Source organism: Carassius auratus, chromosome 31 (assembly GCF_003368295.1).
Source record: "Carassius auratus strain Wakin chromosome 31, ASM336829v1, whole genome shotgun sequence".
NCBI classification, from domain to species: Eukaryota; Metazoa; Chordata; class Actinopteri; order Cypriniformes; family Cyprinidae; genus Carassius; species Carassius auratus.
The window spans coordinates 18522076-18536829 of record NC_039273.1 but is presented as its reverse complement, the minus strand read 5'-3'; the positions used below and the strand labels follow the sequence as shown (position 1 = coordinate 18536829).

Sequence of the window (14754 nt, the reverse complement as noted above, 5' to 3'; positions counted from 1 at the left end):
GAGTTAACTGAACATTGATAAATCAATCAATCACCTTTATTTATATAGTGCTTTAAACAAAATACATTGCGTCAAAGCACTGAACAACATTCATTTGAAAAACTGTCTCAATAATGCACAATGATAGTTAAGGCAGTTCATCATTGAATTCAGTGATGTCATCTCTGTTCAGTTAAATAGTGTCTGTGCATTTATTTGCAATCAAGTCAATGATATCACTGTAGATGAAGTGACCCCAACTAAACAAGCAAGAGGCGACAGCGGCAAGGAACCGAAACTCCATCGATTACAGAATGGAGAAAAAAACCTTGGGAGAAACCAGGCTCAGTTGGGGGGCCAGTTCTCCTCTGACCAGACGAAACCAGTAGTTAAATTCCAGGCTGCAGCAAAGTCAGATTGTGCAGAAGAATCATCTGTTTCCTGTGGTCTTGTCCTGGTGGTCCTCTGAGACAAGGTCTTTACAGGGGATCTGTATCTGGGGCTCTAGTTGTCCTGGTCTCTGCTGTCTTTCAGGGCAGTAGAGGTCCTTTCTAGGTGCTGATCCACCATCTGGTCTGGATACGTACTGGATCCGGGCGACTGCAGTGACCCTCTGATCTGGATACAGACTGGATCTGGTGGCCACGGTGACCTCGGAACAAGAGAGAAACAGACAAATACTAGCGTAGATGCCATTCTTCTAATAATGTAGCAAGTACATCGGGTGTTATGTGAAGTGTTTCCAGTTCCGGTTTACCTAATTAATGCAGCCTAAAAATCCTTTAACGGATTTGGATATTAAAAGCATATTAGTATGTTATGTGTATGCCAGGTTAAAGAGATGGGTCTTTAATCTAGATTTATACTGCAAGAGTGTGTCTGCCTCCCGAACAATGTTAGGTAGGTTATTCCAGAGTTTAGGCGCCAAATAGGAAAAGGATCTGCCGCCCGCAGTTGATTTTGATATTCTAGGTATTATCAAATTGCCTGAGTTTTGAGAACGTAGCGAACGTTGAGGAGTATAATGTAAAAGGAGCTCATTCAAATACTGAGGTGCTAAACCATTCAGGGCTTTATAAGTAATAAGCAATATTTTAAACCTAGGTTCCTAACTGATGACGAAGAATTGACAGAGCAACCATCAAGTCTTAGACAGTGTTCTAGGTTATTACAAGCAGAGTTTTTAGGCCCTATAATTAACACCTCTGTTTTATTCTAAATTTAGCAGTAAGAAATTACTCGTCATCCAATTTTTTATATCGACTATGCATTCCATTAGTTTTTCAAATTGGTGTGTTTCACCGGGCTGCGAGGAAATATAGAGCTGAGTATCATCAGCATAACAGTGAAAGCTAACACCATGTTTCCTGATGATATCTCCCAAGGGTAACATATAAAGCGTGAAGAGTAGCGGCCCTAGTACTGAGCCTTGAGGTACTCCATACTGCACTTGTGATCGATATGATACATCTTCATTCACTGCTACGAACTGATGGCGGTCATATAAGTACGATTTAAATCATGCTAATGCACTTCCACTGATGCCAACAAAGTGTTCAAGTCTATGCAAAAGAATGCTGTGGTCAATTGTGTCAAACGCAGCACTAAGATCCAATAAAGCTAATAGAGAGATACACCCACGATCAGATAATAAGAGCAGATCATTTGTAACTCTAAGGAGAGCAGTCTCAGTACTGTGATACATTCTAAATCCTGACTGGAAATCCTCACATATACCATTTTTCTCTAAGAAGGAATATAATTGTGAGGATACCACCTTTTCTAGTATCTTGGACAGAAAAGGGAGATTCGAGATTGGTCTATAATTAAAAAGTTCTTTGGGGTCAAGTTGTGGTTTTTTTATGAGAGGCTTAATAACAGCCAGTTTGAAGGTTTTGGGAAATGTCAACACTTGTTGAGGCTTTATTTTTCGTTAATTTAGCCACTGTATTGAATAAATACCTGGGGTTATGTTTGTTTTCTTCTAAAAGAGAAGAAAAGTAATCAGATCTAGCAGTTTTTAATGCTTTTCTGTGGGATATGCTACTTTCCCGCCAAGCAATACGAAATACCCCTAGTTTTGTTTTCCTCCAGCTGCGCTTTTGTGGTAGAAGTGATGGTTCTTTGATACTTGTAACAAGAAGTAGAATTTACAATTTTGGCTATATGAAGTTTGCACAGAACTAAATAATGATCTGAGATATCATCACTTGGCTGAATAATTTCAATATTATCAACATCAATTCCATGTGACAGTATTAAATCTAGAGTATGATTTCGACAATGAGTAGGTCCTGAAACATGTTGTCTAACACCAATAGAGTTCAGAATGTCTATAAATGCTGATCCTAATGCATCTTTTTCATTATCGACATGGAAATTAAAATCACCAACTATTAAAACTTCATCTGCAGCCAGAACTAACTCGGATGTAAAATCACCAAGCTCTTTAATAGAGTCTGTATGGTGGCCTGTATACAGTAGCCAAGTACAAACATAACAGGGGATTTATCATTAACATTGGTTTCTCTGGATAATGTTATATGTAGCACCATTACTTCAAACGAGTTATACTTGAAGCCTGCCCTCTGAGAAATCCTGAAAACGTTGTTATAAAATGAAGCAACTCCTCCCCCTTTGCCTTTTAGACACGGCTCATGTTTATAACAGTAATCTTGGGGGGTGGACTCATTTAAAATAATGTAATCATCAGGTTTTAGCCAAGTTTCTGTCAAACAGAGCACATCTATATTATGATCAGTTATCATGTTATTTACAAAAAGTGTTTTCGTAGAAATGGATCTGATATTCAATAAGCCAAGCTTTATCGTTTGTTTATCCATATTGCATTTGTTTTTTATTTGTTGAACCTCAATTAAATTGTTAGGCTTAACTTGGTTTGGACGTTTTTTGTATTTTCTAGTTTGGGGAACAGACACAGTCTCTATAGTGTGATATCTAGGTGAAAGAGTCTCTATGTGCTGAGAATTAACTGACCTCTGTGACCTCTTTATGGTTATTTTTAGTGATCTCCGACTGGCGAAGTCGAACATCATTAGCGCCGGCATGAATAACAATCTTACTGTATTTACGTTTAGCATTAGCCAGCACTTTTAAATTTGCCAAGATGTCAGGCGCTCTGGCTCCCGGTAAACATTTGACTATGGTGGCTGGTGTCTCTATTTTCACGTTCCGTACAATAGAATCACCAATAACTAGAGCACTTTCATCAGGTTTCTCAGTGGGTGCATCACTGAGTAGGGAGAACCTGTTTAATGTTTTGATTGGAACAGAAGAGCGGTGTTTTGACCCACGACTACGCTGCCTCACCGTCACCCAGTTGCCCTGCTGCAGGGGCTCTGTTGCCGGAACCGGACAATGTACAGGAATCCCTGAGCTTGACGCATCCAAAGCCGCATCTAGAGCCCTAACATTCTTACTGTCCTCAATTAAAGTTTGGATGCGTGTCTCTAATTCTGATATCTTCTCTGTCAGCCTAACTATTTCCCTGCATTTATCACATGTGAATCCCTCACCAGTGACAGAGAAAGATAAACTGTACATGTGGCAAGAGGTGCAAATAACGATAGCAGGCGAAGCCATTACTCACCGTGCTTGATGAAATATTCTTACTGCGGTTGTTTGATGAACTTGTGAAAAACTGCAGCGTGAGAGAGGAGAGGAGAAAAGAAAACGTTAATGACAAGCTAACGAGTGCTAACGCTTTGCAGGTGTACTGCACTCACGGAAAAGTGAACGTCCAAAGTTAATCTGATAAGATTGATCGATAATATCAGAAATATGGTGTGAATTAAGTTATATTTTACAACTTAAAAAAAAACAAAAAAAAAACAGACAGTGATAGTAAGAAAGATTATAGATAAAAAAATAAAAAAATACATAACAGCTAGACGGAGCTACGATTAGCTACAGAAGGCCAACAGGAAGTAGAGAAAACACTGTCCAACAGCGACACCAACAGGCCAAGATAAAGATAACATAGACTACATACAACATTACTACATTTACTTACATCAACCAACATCAATCACGGACGAGGAAGAACTGAACAGACAGGGTATTTGAGCACACAGGAGGTAATCAGGGAAATGGAGACAGGTGGGGATCAATAAATTAACAAAACAAGAACAGGAAAAAGACCAAATAAGGAAACCGAAAGTTCATGAACGTAACAATACTTTTTTATCATAATTTTTTTTCCAAGCCATTTTTAGATGTAGTGTTCAAATCCAAAGATTTGGTTTCAGAAACCGTATGAGTAAACAATTTCTTAAAAGTTTATATAGATTTATGCTACGGGGCAGTTGAATGCTTGAATCGGATTGGCTGACGAACGTTCTGAGATGTGCAATTATTTTCTGGGAAAAGCATGGCGAATGTAGTTCCAGGCAGCTCTCCTGTCCGCATTACAGTTCCAATTCACTTTGCATAGCAAAGCTGTAATAACAATTACGCCATTTGCACAAAAAAGGTGTTGTCAGCACTGCCCTGACACATGATATTTCTCACTAGCGAGGAGACCGCATTGTTTAGGTATACAAAGAGGTAGGTTAGCCTAATTCACACAAGCTCTCTCTCTCTTTCTGTCTTTGTGTCTCTGTCTCTCTCGCTCTCTTTCTAATAACTTCATTAATAACTGCATTAGAATGCTATCAATGGCTCAAGACTCCATTAACAGCTTAAAAATGATGTTTTGGAACTGGCAAAAGAGACATTTGGTGAGACGCCTCAGAAGATGTCAAGTGTCTTCTAGCTGTGAGGTGCCCACATTTAAAAAGGACCAGACTTCGGTTTTCACTCAGTAATTATTTATTTTGACCAGTTGAACAGGTACCATTGTATCAGGATTGGGAATAACAGGTGAAAATCCTTTAAACAACAAAAAAATAATAATAATAAATAAAACGGGAAATTTTTCAGAAAACACAGCTCGAGGATTTTACACAAAATAACTTGGATTTTCTTTTACCCTGCTTTTTGCTAGACTTTCCATATAGAACCATACCAATCAAAGCATTTGGTCTTATCGCACGCCGAACAACTGACTGGTGCGCGCATTTTGAAGCCATTAGTTGAACTTGGCGCAAACTTCTAATTTCCCCAATTCAATTCACCTGGTCGAGCATGTCTCCAATCTCCAATACGACGGTCTGACTCTCAACAAGATAGTACCATTTGTCGACCTGAAGTCGGCAGTTTCTCTGGAAGTAGGTCTTGAGGTGGGCTGCAAATACAGCTCCCCAGATCTCAGCTTTCACAAGGATCACCTCTGTGTTCAAGAGGGGTCAGCTTGGCTTTGGATTATAAGAAAATGAAATGGCACTGGGCTTTGCGCAGAGGTCTGGCAGAGTCAGGGATCTGGCGAAGCGAAGTTGGCTTAGGTCAGCATATTCTTCTGACCTTCAGACAAAGCAGCGTTCCACGTGCCTTCTAAGCAGTACCTCACTTTGGCTTCTTGGAAAGCTCTCCTAACCAGAATGGCACCTTTTTGCTTGACAGGACTAACAAGGCAGAGTGGGTCATACAGGCTGGAGACTTTGCTTAACAGCTCCCTTCTAGTGAGTGGATCAGGAGTTTGATTTCTGACTACTTCTCTGAACAGGTTTTGACAAAGATTGCGCATCTTCCTCTTTTTCTTTGTAAAGTTCACTGCAACCATGGCACTAAGTTTGTCATTGTTGATGGTGTGGCAAAGGGCTTTGTTGTCGTCTTCCATCAGCTGCTTTGGCAGGATCATAGTCTTTGCCTCTGTTCTGGGTGTCTCACTCTTGGAGTATTTCCTCCCACTTTGACTAGAGTAGACCCAGGGCTTCATGTAAAATCTCTAGCTTTAAGGATATGCTCAGTTTTGGCTGTGAGGCATTTTAGATGGTCAAGATCATTGTGCGAAGTCAGAATGTCGTCGATGTAGGCATCTTACATGCGTCTCTCTTCTTTGAAGTGACTGAATGAAGGCAAATTTGCACTCTCTCGCATAGCGACTTGGGCTATGAAACCGGCAGGTTTGTCTCCAATGTTTACTCTTGTGATGGCATAATCTTTTATTTCAGTATCTTCACTGTCACGCCACAGGCGTCTGTGTAGGTGGACCTCTTGAACTTCCAGCCAAACTGAGTTATACATCTTGCGAATGTCACCAAGAGCAGCATTGACACCAGTTCGGAACCTCATCAGGACAGCTCTGATTGGGTTCAGAACGTCAGGACTTTTAATGAGGATGTCTTTCAAACTGAGACCTCTGTACTTTTGGCTGCTGTTCCACACTAGTCTGATTGGGGTGGAGACTTGAGTGTGTATTCGGCACAATAAGATGACTTGTGTACCACACTGGCCCGGTCCAATTCTGCAGGACATCTTTGGACAGCTTTATTGCAGCTTTATGATTCACCATCTCATAGACTTGTGCAGTATAGGCCGTCTTCCACTCAGGTTCTTTCAACAACTGCTTCTCAGTTCTAAGAAATGTTGCTTTTACTGCTTCCTTGTCGTTTGAATCTGCTGTTCATGGATACTTGGCATGCCAGTGTGGTTCAGTGCTGTGAGCATCTCCAGTTGTATATGTCAGACCATTTCTCATGATCTCCATCTCCCTTTCTTCCGCGAGCGTCATTTCTTTGCCCCCTGGCTGGCAGTTCCCGCAGCGACACCCTCCACATCTCGGCTAGCAAGCAGCTCCAATTCTTTCCCACCTCCACCCATTCAGAAAGTCTCTGCTATTGTTGGCTGTGCTAGACTGTGCTTCAGGGTGGTCAAGATAGTAGCAGGAAGCTGGGTCTGTTGCAAACTCTTGATACCTGACTGCTGCAGTTCTCATATATCTTGCAAAATGAGTCTTGGACGTGTGGGCCATCAGAATGACTTCCTCGAAGAGATTTGGATGCATGCCCCCAACAGTCTTACAGAGTGGACCATCCCAGAGCACCAGGTTGCCAACAGAGCAAACTTCTTGGGGCACCAGCTGGCCTTCTTGGTGGCTGATTAGAAGCTGGATCTCTCTAGGTCTAATGAGGTCCTTAAGGGGAACATCAGGGAAAATCTCCTGCAGCTTGTTAAATTGAACATGTCTGTGCACTTCTGCAATTTTGTCAAGTGCGTAACAGATCAGTTGGTGAGACTTGAGGGTCCCTCTTAACCCTTTGAAGTTGATTAACACATATATGCGTTTTGAGTCATTTTCTCCTGATAACCCCGAAAATAACTTTAATTACACTCAGTTTTAATCGTACAGATAAGAGCAATACATCAATCGAATCTGTAAAGGGTCTACTTTTTTTGGATACAGACATAACAAAAAACCTTTGTGCACTTATAAAATAAAGATAAAAAACAAGGTGCGCTGTCTGCAGCCTTTGTGTGCGCTGATCTTCATTTACAAACACGTCATTAAAATGAACTGTAACTCTGTGAATACTCAAAGAAGAGACATGATAGAGATATCTATTGAAAGCCTGAAATGTCTACTTTTAAACTAAACAAGTGCTTCCGAAAACAAATATTCTGAGATAAAGTAATCCAAATGAAAACAGCGCGATGTCTGTTTTTCATGTCTCCCTTCATTATATCTAATGTGACCACGCCCCCGCACTTAACGTGCTATTCAGATTCAAACTGAAGCACACAGCTTGAATACGCCCACACAGACGAAAAAGCAGCCAGACTGTTCTTCAAGTTTTTATTTTATTTTAGCGTTTGCTTCGCGATGAGAGGAATAAGACATAATTCACCCCAAAAAGGTGTGATGTGGTTGAGGATTTGAGAAATGGATTTCCTCAGAAAAAAGAATGAAGCACTTTATTCAGCAGAGATCATAAACATGAGTAAGTTTCTTTTTATTTATTTGTACTAGTTTTCACAATAACGTGTAAACATTTTACTAGTTAAGACTTTTTCAAAATACTTTTTCCAAACTATAATTCCTGACTAAATGTATAATCAAGTGAAACATTATGAAGTTTCAATAACAATATACAATACTATACCATTCAAAAGCTTGATGTAAATAATATAAATGTGACAAATAGAGATAACTCTAACAAATGTAAAAACAATGCAGTTCTTTCAATTTATTCCCCCTAAAAAAAACCTGAAAAATATTCTCAGCTCTTTTCAACATTAATAATAATAATGATGATGATGATGATAATAAATGGGGTTTTTTTTGGTAGAAAATAAGATTGTTAAAAGGATTTCTGAAGGATTGTGTGACTAGAGTAAGGATGCCAAAAAATTTGTTTGAAAGTAAGCTTTGATTGTTCCTAATAAACTGTTTAACTGCTCCCCCAAATGGATATTAAATTATGTTGTGGGATAATTAAATATATTCTTAATAAACTACAAACATCAAATTATATAATTTATTTGTTCTCACATTCTTTCTTGTAACTCCTCACTCACAGTGGCACAGCTGAATGAGAGGCCCATTATGCAGCTCATTATGCGGCCCTTTGTCTTCTCAGGTGTAAATCACAATGATATTCATGATAGTTGACGCCTACTTGCATATGACTTTTACCAACAAAAAGTGTCTTAGAAAATTTAAATCAATATATTGTTTTCTGTGAGTGAGTAAACAAGATGATTTTCACATAATTTAGAAATAAAAATTCTAGGCTACAAGCTCCAGTTCTCAACAGTCCCAGGAAATCAATGTTATGTATGTGTTCTATGGCCTTATTCAAGTGATTTAACATTTTTTGTTTTTCACTAACCATGCATAACATTTTTTTTCTCAAAAATACAATCATGTACATGCATGCATTTCACATATTATTATAGCCCAGTTTGTGCTGATTACAGTGATATTAGACTTTACTAATTCAGATATTTATAAGAAACTGAAAAAAGCACAAATATCAGGGCATGACAAAACTTCTCCAGGCCCCAAAAATACCCGACAACCTCGATGGCGTTAGTGGCTTGGTTCCCATAGCGGTTCTCCAAGACTCTGAAGATCTTGTCTGCTGAGGTATAAGTAAACAGGTGTAAATCTTTGGCTACTCTTTCATCGAGGCTATCAAACAGTTGGAATTTCTTAACCTCCATGGACCCAGTTGGTTCACCTTGCTTCTGCAGAGCCTCCCATTCTTTCCTCCATCTGTAGTACTCAAGCTGGCTGCCGGTAAACTTGGACTTGGCCATGTTGCCTTCTTGGCTGTTGGACGGACAAGTGGACAGCAGATAGTTGGTTTCCTCCTGGCCCCCAATTGGAGTCTTCCCCTCTTTGTGGCGGGCTTTTGTGGAGTCTTCACTGGTCACGGCGGTTTTTTACTGTCAATTGTCTTCTAGCTGTGAGGTGCCCACACTTGAAAAGGACCAGACTTCGGATTTCACTCAGTAATTATTTATTTTGACCAGTTGAACAGGTACCAATGTAACATGATCAGGATCGGGAATAACAGGTGAAAAGCTTATACACTATGTATAGAAAAAAAAATTTTTAAATAAAAAGGGAATTTTTCACAAAACAGTTCAAGGATTTTACACAAAATAATTTGGGTTTTCTTTTACCCTGCATTTTGCTAGACTTTCCATTTAGAACCATATCAATGTAAGAATTTGGTCTTATCGGTTTAATATCTCTTAAGCCATGCATTAACAACTACTTTTACTTTTGCAACAATAACATTTAAATACCAAACAAGCAAAGGATCTAAAACAAGAATCCACGTGAGCTTACCAATAGCCCGTCATGATCAAAAGTCCCAGTTCCTCACAGTGAATGCATTTATGCCTCTACCGTCCTCCCTGTCCATCACAATCCAGAAAACTGACTGATGTGCGTATTTTGAAGCCACTAATTGAACAGGGTGCAAACTTCTAATTTCCCCAATTCAATTCACCTGTGTGAGCTGCTGAAGAAAGTATGTGCAGGGGAGGCGGCATGCAAAGAAGGAAATAATGGGTACACAAGAAACAGCCACACCTCCACCGGGTTAACACGACAATCATCACAGGGAGCTTTTTTTATCACTCCGCTTGAAGCATTTCTGATAGCGAGCTTCATTTTGGGTGTATCTAACAGGCAATCTTTAGTCTCTATTAATTTGTGTCACAGAGTGAATTGCCATTGACTGAATTGCTTAGTAACTTTTATAATAGATATTGTTGCTTTATTACATTACATATTATTGTTTAATAAATATTTTATATAAACATTAATAATAGTATTTTCTAATTGGAAATGGTCTGTTAGTGATGGTAGTTTGACTTCAGTGGAGGTTAGACTGTCTTCATGAGTGAGTCAGTAGACTGAAACAAGGATATAAAAAGGAATTATTTTTACCAACAAATGCATTGAACATCATCATCGGAAATCCCCAAAACAGTTAAAAGGATACTATGACAAATCTTGCTTTCCTCACAGTCTAGCTAATAACAAAAACGTACATCCATAAACTATAATGTAAAAAAAAATATATTATAAAATAACTGTTCAACATAAAAGGATGTTTTGTCTCAACAGAAGCAGAGAGAGAGAGCAGCAGAAGGTGCTGAAAGTGGCAAGGTGTCTAATCTGCAGTACCTGCACAGGTTAGTATGACAACTGTTGAAAAACACAGCAGTCATTTCTACTTAACTACTTATTTTGTGATGCCTGACAATAATGTGGTGATATAAATATTCTGTGTGCAGCTACCTGACATATATCAAATTGTGGACTGTGGTGAGGAGGAATGAGAGCATGGCTCATGCTCTGCAAGCTAAACTAAAGGAGCCACAGACTGATGAGAACAAGAGAGGCCCCCGACCACAGGACCTCATACGACTCTATGATATCATCCTGCAGGTTCAGATATCACATATTCTTCATGCATGTAAACATGAGAAGTGTAACTGTTCTTATGGTTTGGTACTTTTTGCGGGGTCTCTGTTTTTGTACAGTTCTAAAAATTTTGTGGTCGCTATTTTGGTACAGTTTGGTATTTAGAAGGATACTATTTACATACTGTTAACTAACACTTGAACGGTTGCTTTTAACGAAAACTTTTTTTCATTACTACATTTTAATTAAAAAAAAGTTTAGTAGAGCCAGACCGACATGTTTTTTGGGGGGGCCGAGACCAATATTAGGGAGTAAAATAAAAGAATGATATCGATATAGCGGCCGATATTCTTTGAAAAGGCTATATTATAGTACAGTATAGTCAAAAGTTTAGAAACTTCCCATTTGTGTTTCCAAACTTTTGACTGGTTTTGTATATAGAATACGGTTTATAGCCTACGTAAAGAAAATATATATAGAAACCATTTTTTTTACAAAGCTAACTCAAATGCTCTTAAAGAGAGATTAATCGATCTGACTAGGGCTGTGATGGTGGACGATTTTTACTACCGTGGTGGTAATGGACCAAATAACTGCGAGTGGCGCAGTGTTGAGATATATATATATATATATATATATATATATATATATATATATATATATATATATATATATATATATATATATCAACACTGCGCCACTCGCAGTTATTTGGTATCTCATAATCTCATAATTCTATATAATTCCACGTCAACTCATAGTTTTGATGCATTCAGTGTGAATCTACAATTTTAATAGACATGAAAATAAAGTCTTTGAATGAGAATGTATGTCCAAACTTTTGGTCTGTACTATATATATATGATTTTGTCACACCAGGGGCGTAGCCATAATTTCAGAAGTGACAGAAATGTCAAATACAATCATTTTATGTATGTAGCCTATATAATAATAATAATAATAATTATTATTATTATTATAATTATTTTTTTTTTTTTTACAAGGAATTGTCTTATTTTTAAATTACTTTTAATTAGCTGTAATAAATCAAATACACTGCTGGACAATAATCAATCATTTGTAATTGATATTTTTTTCCTAATGGCAATTTTATGATTGTTTTATACATTTAATTAGCAATTATTTAAATGTTCTGCACAGAATAAGGTAGAAAATATACTTTATAGTTTCTATACTGTAATAAATGTCAATTAGCACTGCATCATTCATAAATTATTTGTGTTTTTTTTGGGGCTTTTATTCAGTTTAACTGCAGATATAGCCTGGCACATCTATGAGAGCGAGATCGCTTCTCTTTCAGTGTGAAAACGTCTTCATCTCTATTTAACTTTTCCTCTCAGCGAATGATTCTGAGAGAAAATGCGCCACATGTCTGTTTGCTAATGAAACAAACGCTACTTTCATGCATTTGATTATCAGATAAATCTCGCGCTCTTATTTCAAGGTCGCTGTTAATGCTGTGGTTAATTTTAAAAGTTTCCTTCGTATATTCGGTTCATCCGCATTGTTTAAAAACATTTATCATTCAATGGATCTGTCCGTATGATTTAGACACTTACATTTCTGCTCCGTCCATGCAATAAATACAGCTGTCGACGGCTCCGGTAACTGCGTCGGTAAGATGCAGAGAGCCATTGACAAACTACTTCGCGTTAGCATTACTTTCCACGAGTCCTATAGATCACACGTTAGCTGCGCAGAGACGAACGGAGCGCGAGCGCAATCCTGTGACAGTCTCAGGCGGTAAACAGTGGAGCGCGTGAAGGACAGATAAGAGGCACGATTCACGAACACTCTTCAAGGTCTCCATTAATTCGTGCATGTAGTAATTTAATGTGTATACATTTTGAAAGCATTGAATCGCTATAGAAATCGCGTTTCATTCGATTCTTAGCATTTTGAATCGATTACTGTCCAAGATCGGCGATTCACAATTCAAAAATCATGTTTCAAGATCGATGCTTATGAATCGACAGGGTTTGTAATCGATGCATAGAGAAAACGAATGAATCGTTACACCCCTAGTATATGTATATATATATATATATATATATATATATATATATATATATATATATATATATATACATATATATATATATATATATATATATACAGTTTTGTTCAAAATAATAGCAGTACAATGTGACTAACCAGAATAATCAAGGTTTTTCGTATATTTTTTTTATTGCTACGTGGCAAACAAGTTACCAGTAGGTTCAGTAGATTCTCAGAAAACAAATGAGACCCAGCATTCATGATATGCACGCTCTTAAGGCTGTGCAATTGGGCAATTAGTTGAATTAGTTGAAAGGGGTGTGTTCAAAAAAATAGCAGTGTGGCATTCAATCACTGAGGTCATCAATTTTGTGAAGAAACAGGTGTGAATCAGGTGGCCCCTATTTAAGGATGAAGCCAACACTTGTTGAACATGCATTTGAAAGCTGAGGAAAATGGGTCGTTCAAGACATTGTTCAGAACAACAGCGTACTTTGATTAAAAAGTTGATTAGAGAGGGGAAAACCTATAAAGAGGTGCAAAAAATTATAGGCTGTTCAGCTAAAATGATCTCCAATGCCTTAAAATGGAGAGCAAAACCAGAGAGACGTGGAAGAAAACGGAAGACAACCATCAAAATGGATAGAAGAATAACCAGAATGGCAAAGGCTCAGCCAATGATCACCTCCAGGATGATCAAAGACAGTCTGGAGTTACCTGTAAGTACTGTGACAGTTAGAAGATGTCTGTGTGAAGCTAATCTATTTTCAAGAATCCCCCGCAAAGTCCCTCTGTTAAAAAAAAGGCATGTGCAGAAGAGGTTACAATTTGCCAAAGAACACATCAACTGGCCTAAAGACAAATGGAGGAACATTTTGTGGACTGATGAGAGTAAAATTGTTCTTTTTGGGTCCAAGGGCCACAGGCAGTTTGTGAGACGACCCCCAAACTCTGAATTCAAGCCACAGTACACAGTGAAGACAGTGAAGCATGGAGGTGCAAGCATCATGATATGGGCATGTTTCTCCTACTATGGTGTTGGGCCTATTTATCGCATACCAGGGATCATGGATCAGTTTGCATATGTTAAAATACTTGAAGAGGTCATGTTGCCCTATGCTGAAGAGGACATGCCCTTGAAATGGTTGTTTCAACAAGACAATGACCCAAAACACACTAGTAAACGGGCAAAGTCTTGGTTCCAAACCAACAAAATTAATGTTATGGAGTGGCCAGCCCAATCTCCAGACATTAATCCAATTGAGAACTTGTGGGGTGATATCAAAAATGCTGTTTCTGAAGCAAAACCAAGAAATGTGAATGAATTGTGGAATGTTGTTAAAGAATCATGGAGTGGAATAACAGCTGAGAGGTGCCACAAGTTGGTTGACTCCATGCCACACAGATGTCAAGCAGTTTTAAAAAACTGTGGTCATACAACTAAATATTAGTTTAGTGATTCACAGGATTGCTAAATCCCAGAAAAAAAAAATGTTTGTACAAAATAGTTTTGAGTTTGTACAGTCAAAGGTAGACACTGCTATTTTTTTGAACACACCCCTTTCAACTAATTGCCCAATTGCACAGCCTTAAGAGCGTGCATATCATGAATGCTGGGTCTTGTTTGTTTTCTGACAATCTACTGAACCTACTGGTAACTTGTTTGCCACGTAGCAATAAAAAATATACTAAAAACCTTGATTATTCTGGTTAGTCACATTGTACTGCTATTATTTTGAACAATACTGTATATATACATATACTTATATTTATATATATATATATATATATATATATATATATATATATATATATATATATATATATATATATATACTAGTGCTGTCAATCGATTAAAAAAATTTAACTAATTAATCGCACAATTTTTTTTAAATTAATCGCGATTAATCGCAATTAAAAGACTGAAACTTTTTGGATATGTAAATGTAAAATGTAAATAATTAATGTAAACT

The 14754-nt window shown here is 37.9% G+C and overlaps 1 protein-coding gene across 1 annotated transcript in view; it reads left to right on the top strand.

The window, feature by feature from the left end:
- Positions 1-14754, top strand: part of srp68 (signal recognition particle 68) — a 109425-nt gene that overhangs the window by 75506 nt on the left and 19165 nt on the right. Inside the window, exons 10-11 of the mRNA XM_026213987.1 lie at positions 10463-10530; positions 10633-10786. Coding sequence (XP_026069772.1) covers positions 10463-10530; positions 10633-10786 — 222 coding nt within the window. The remainder of the gene's footprint in view (positions 1-10462; positions 10531-10632; positions 10787-14754) is intronic.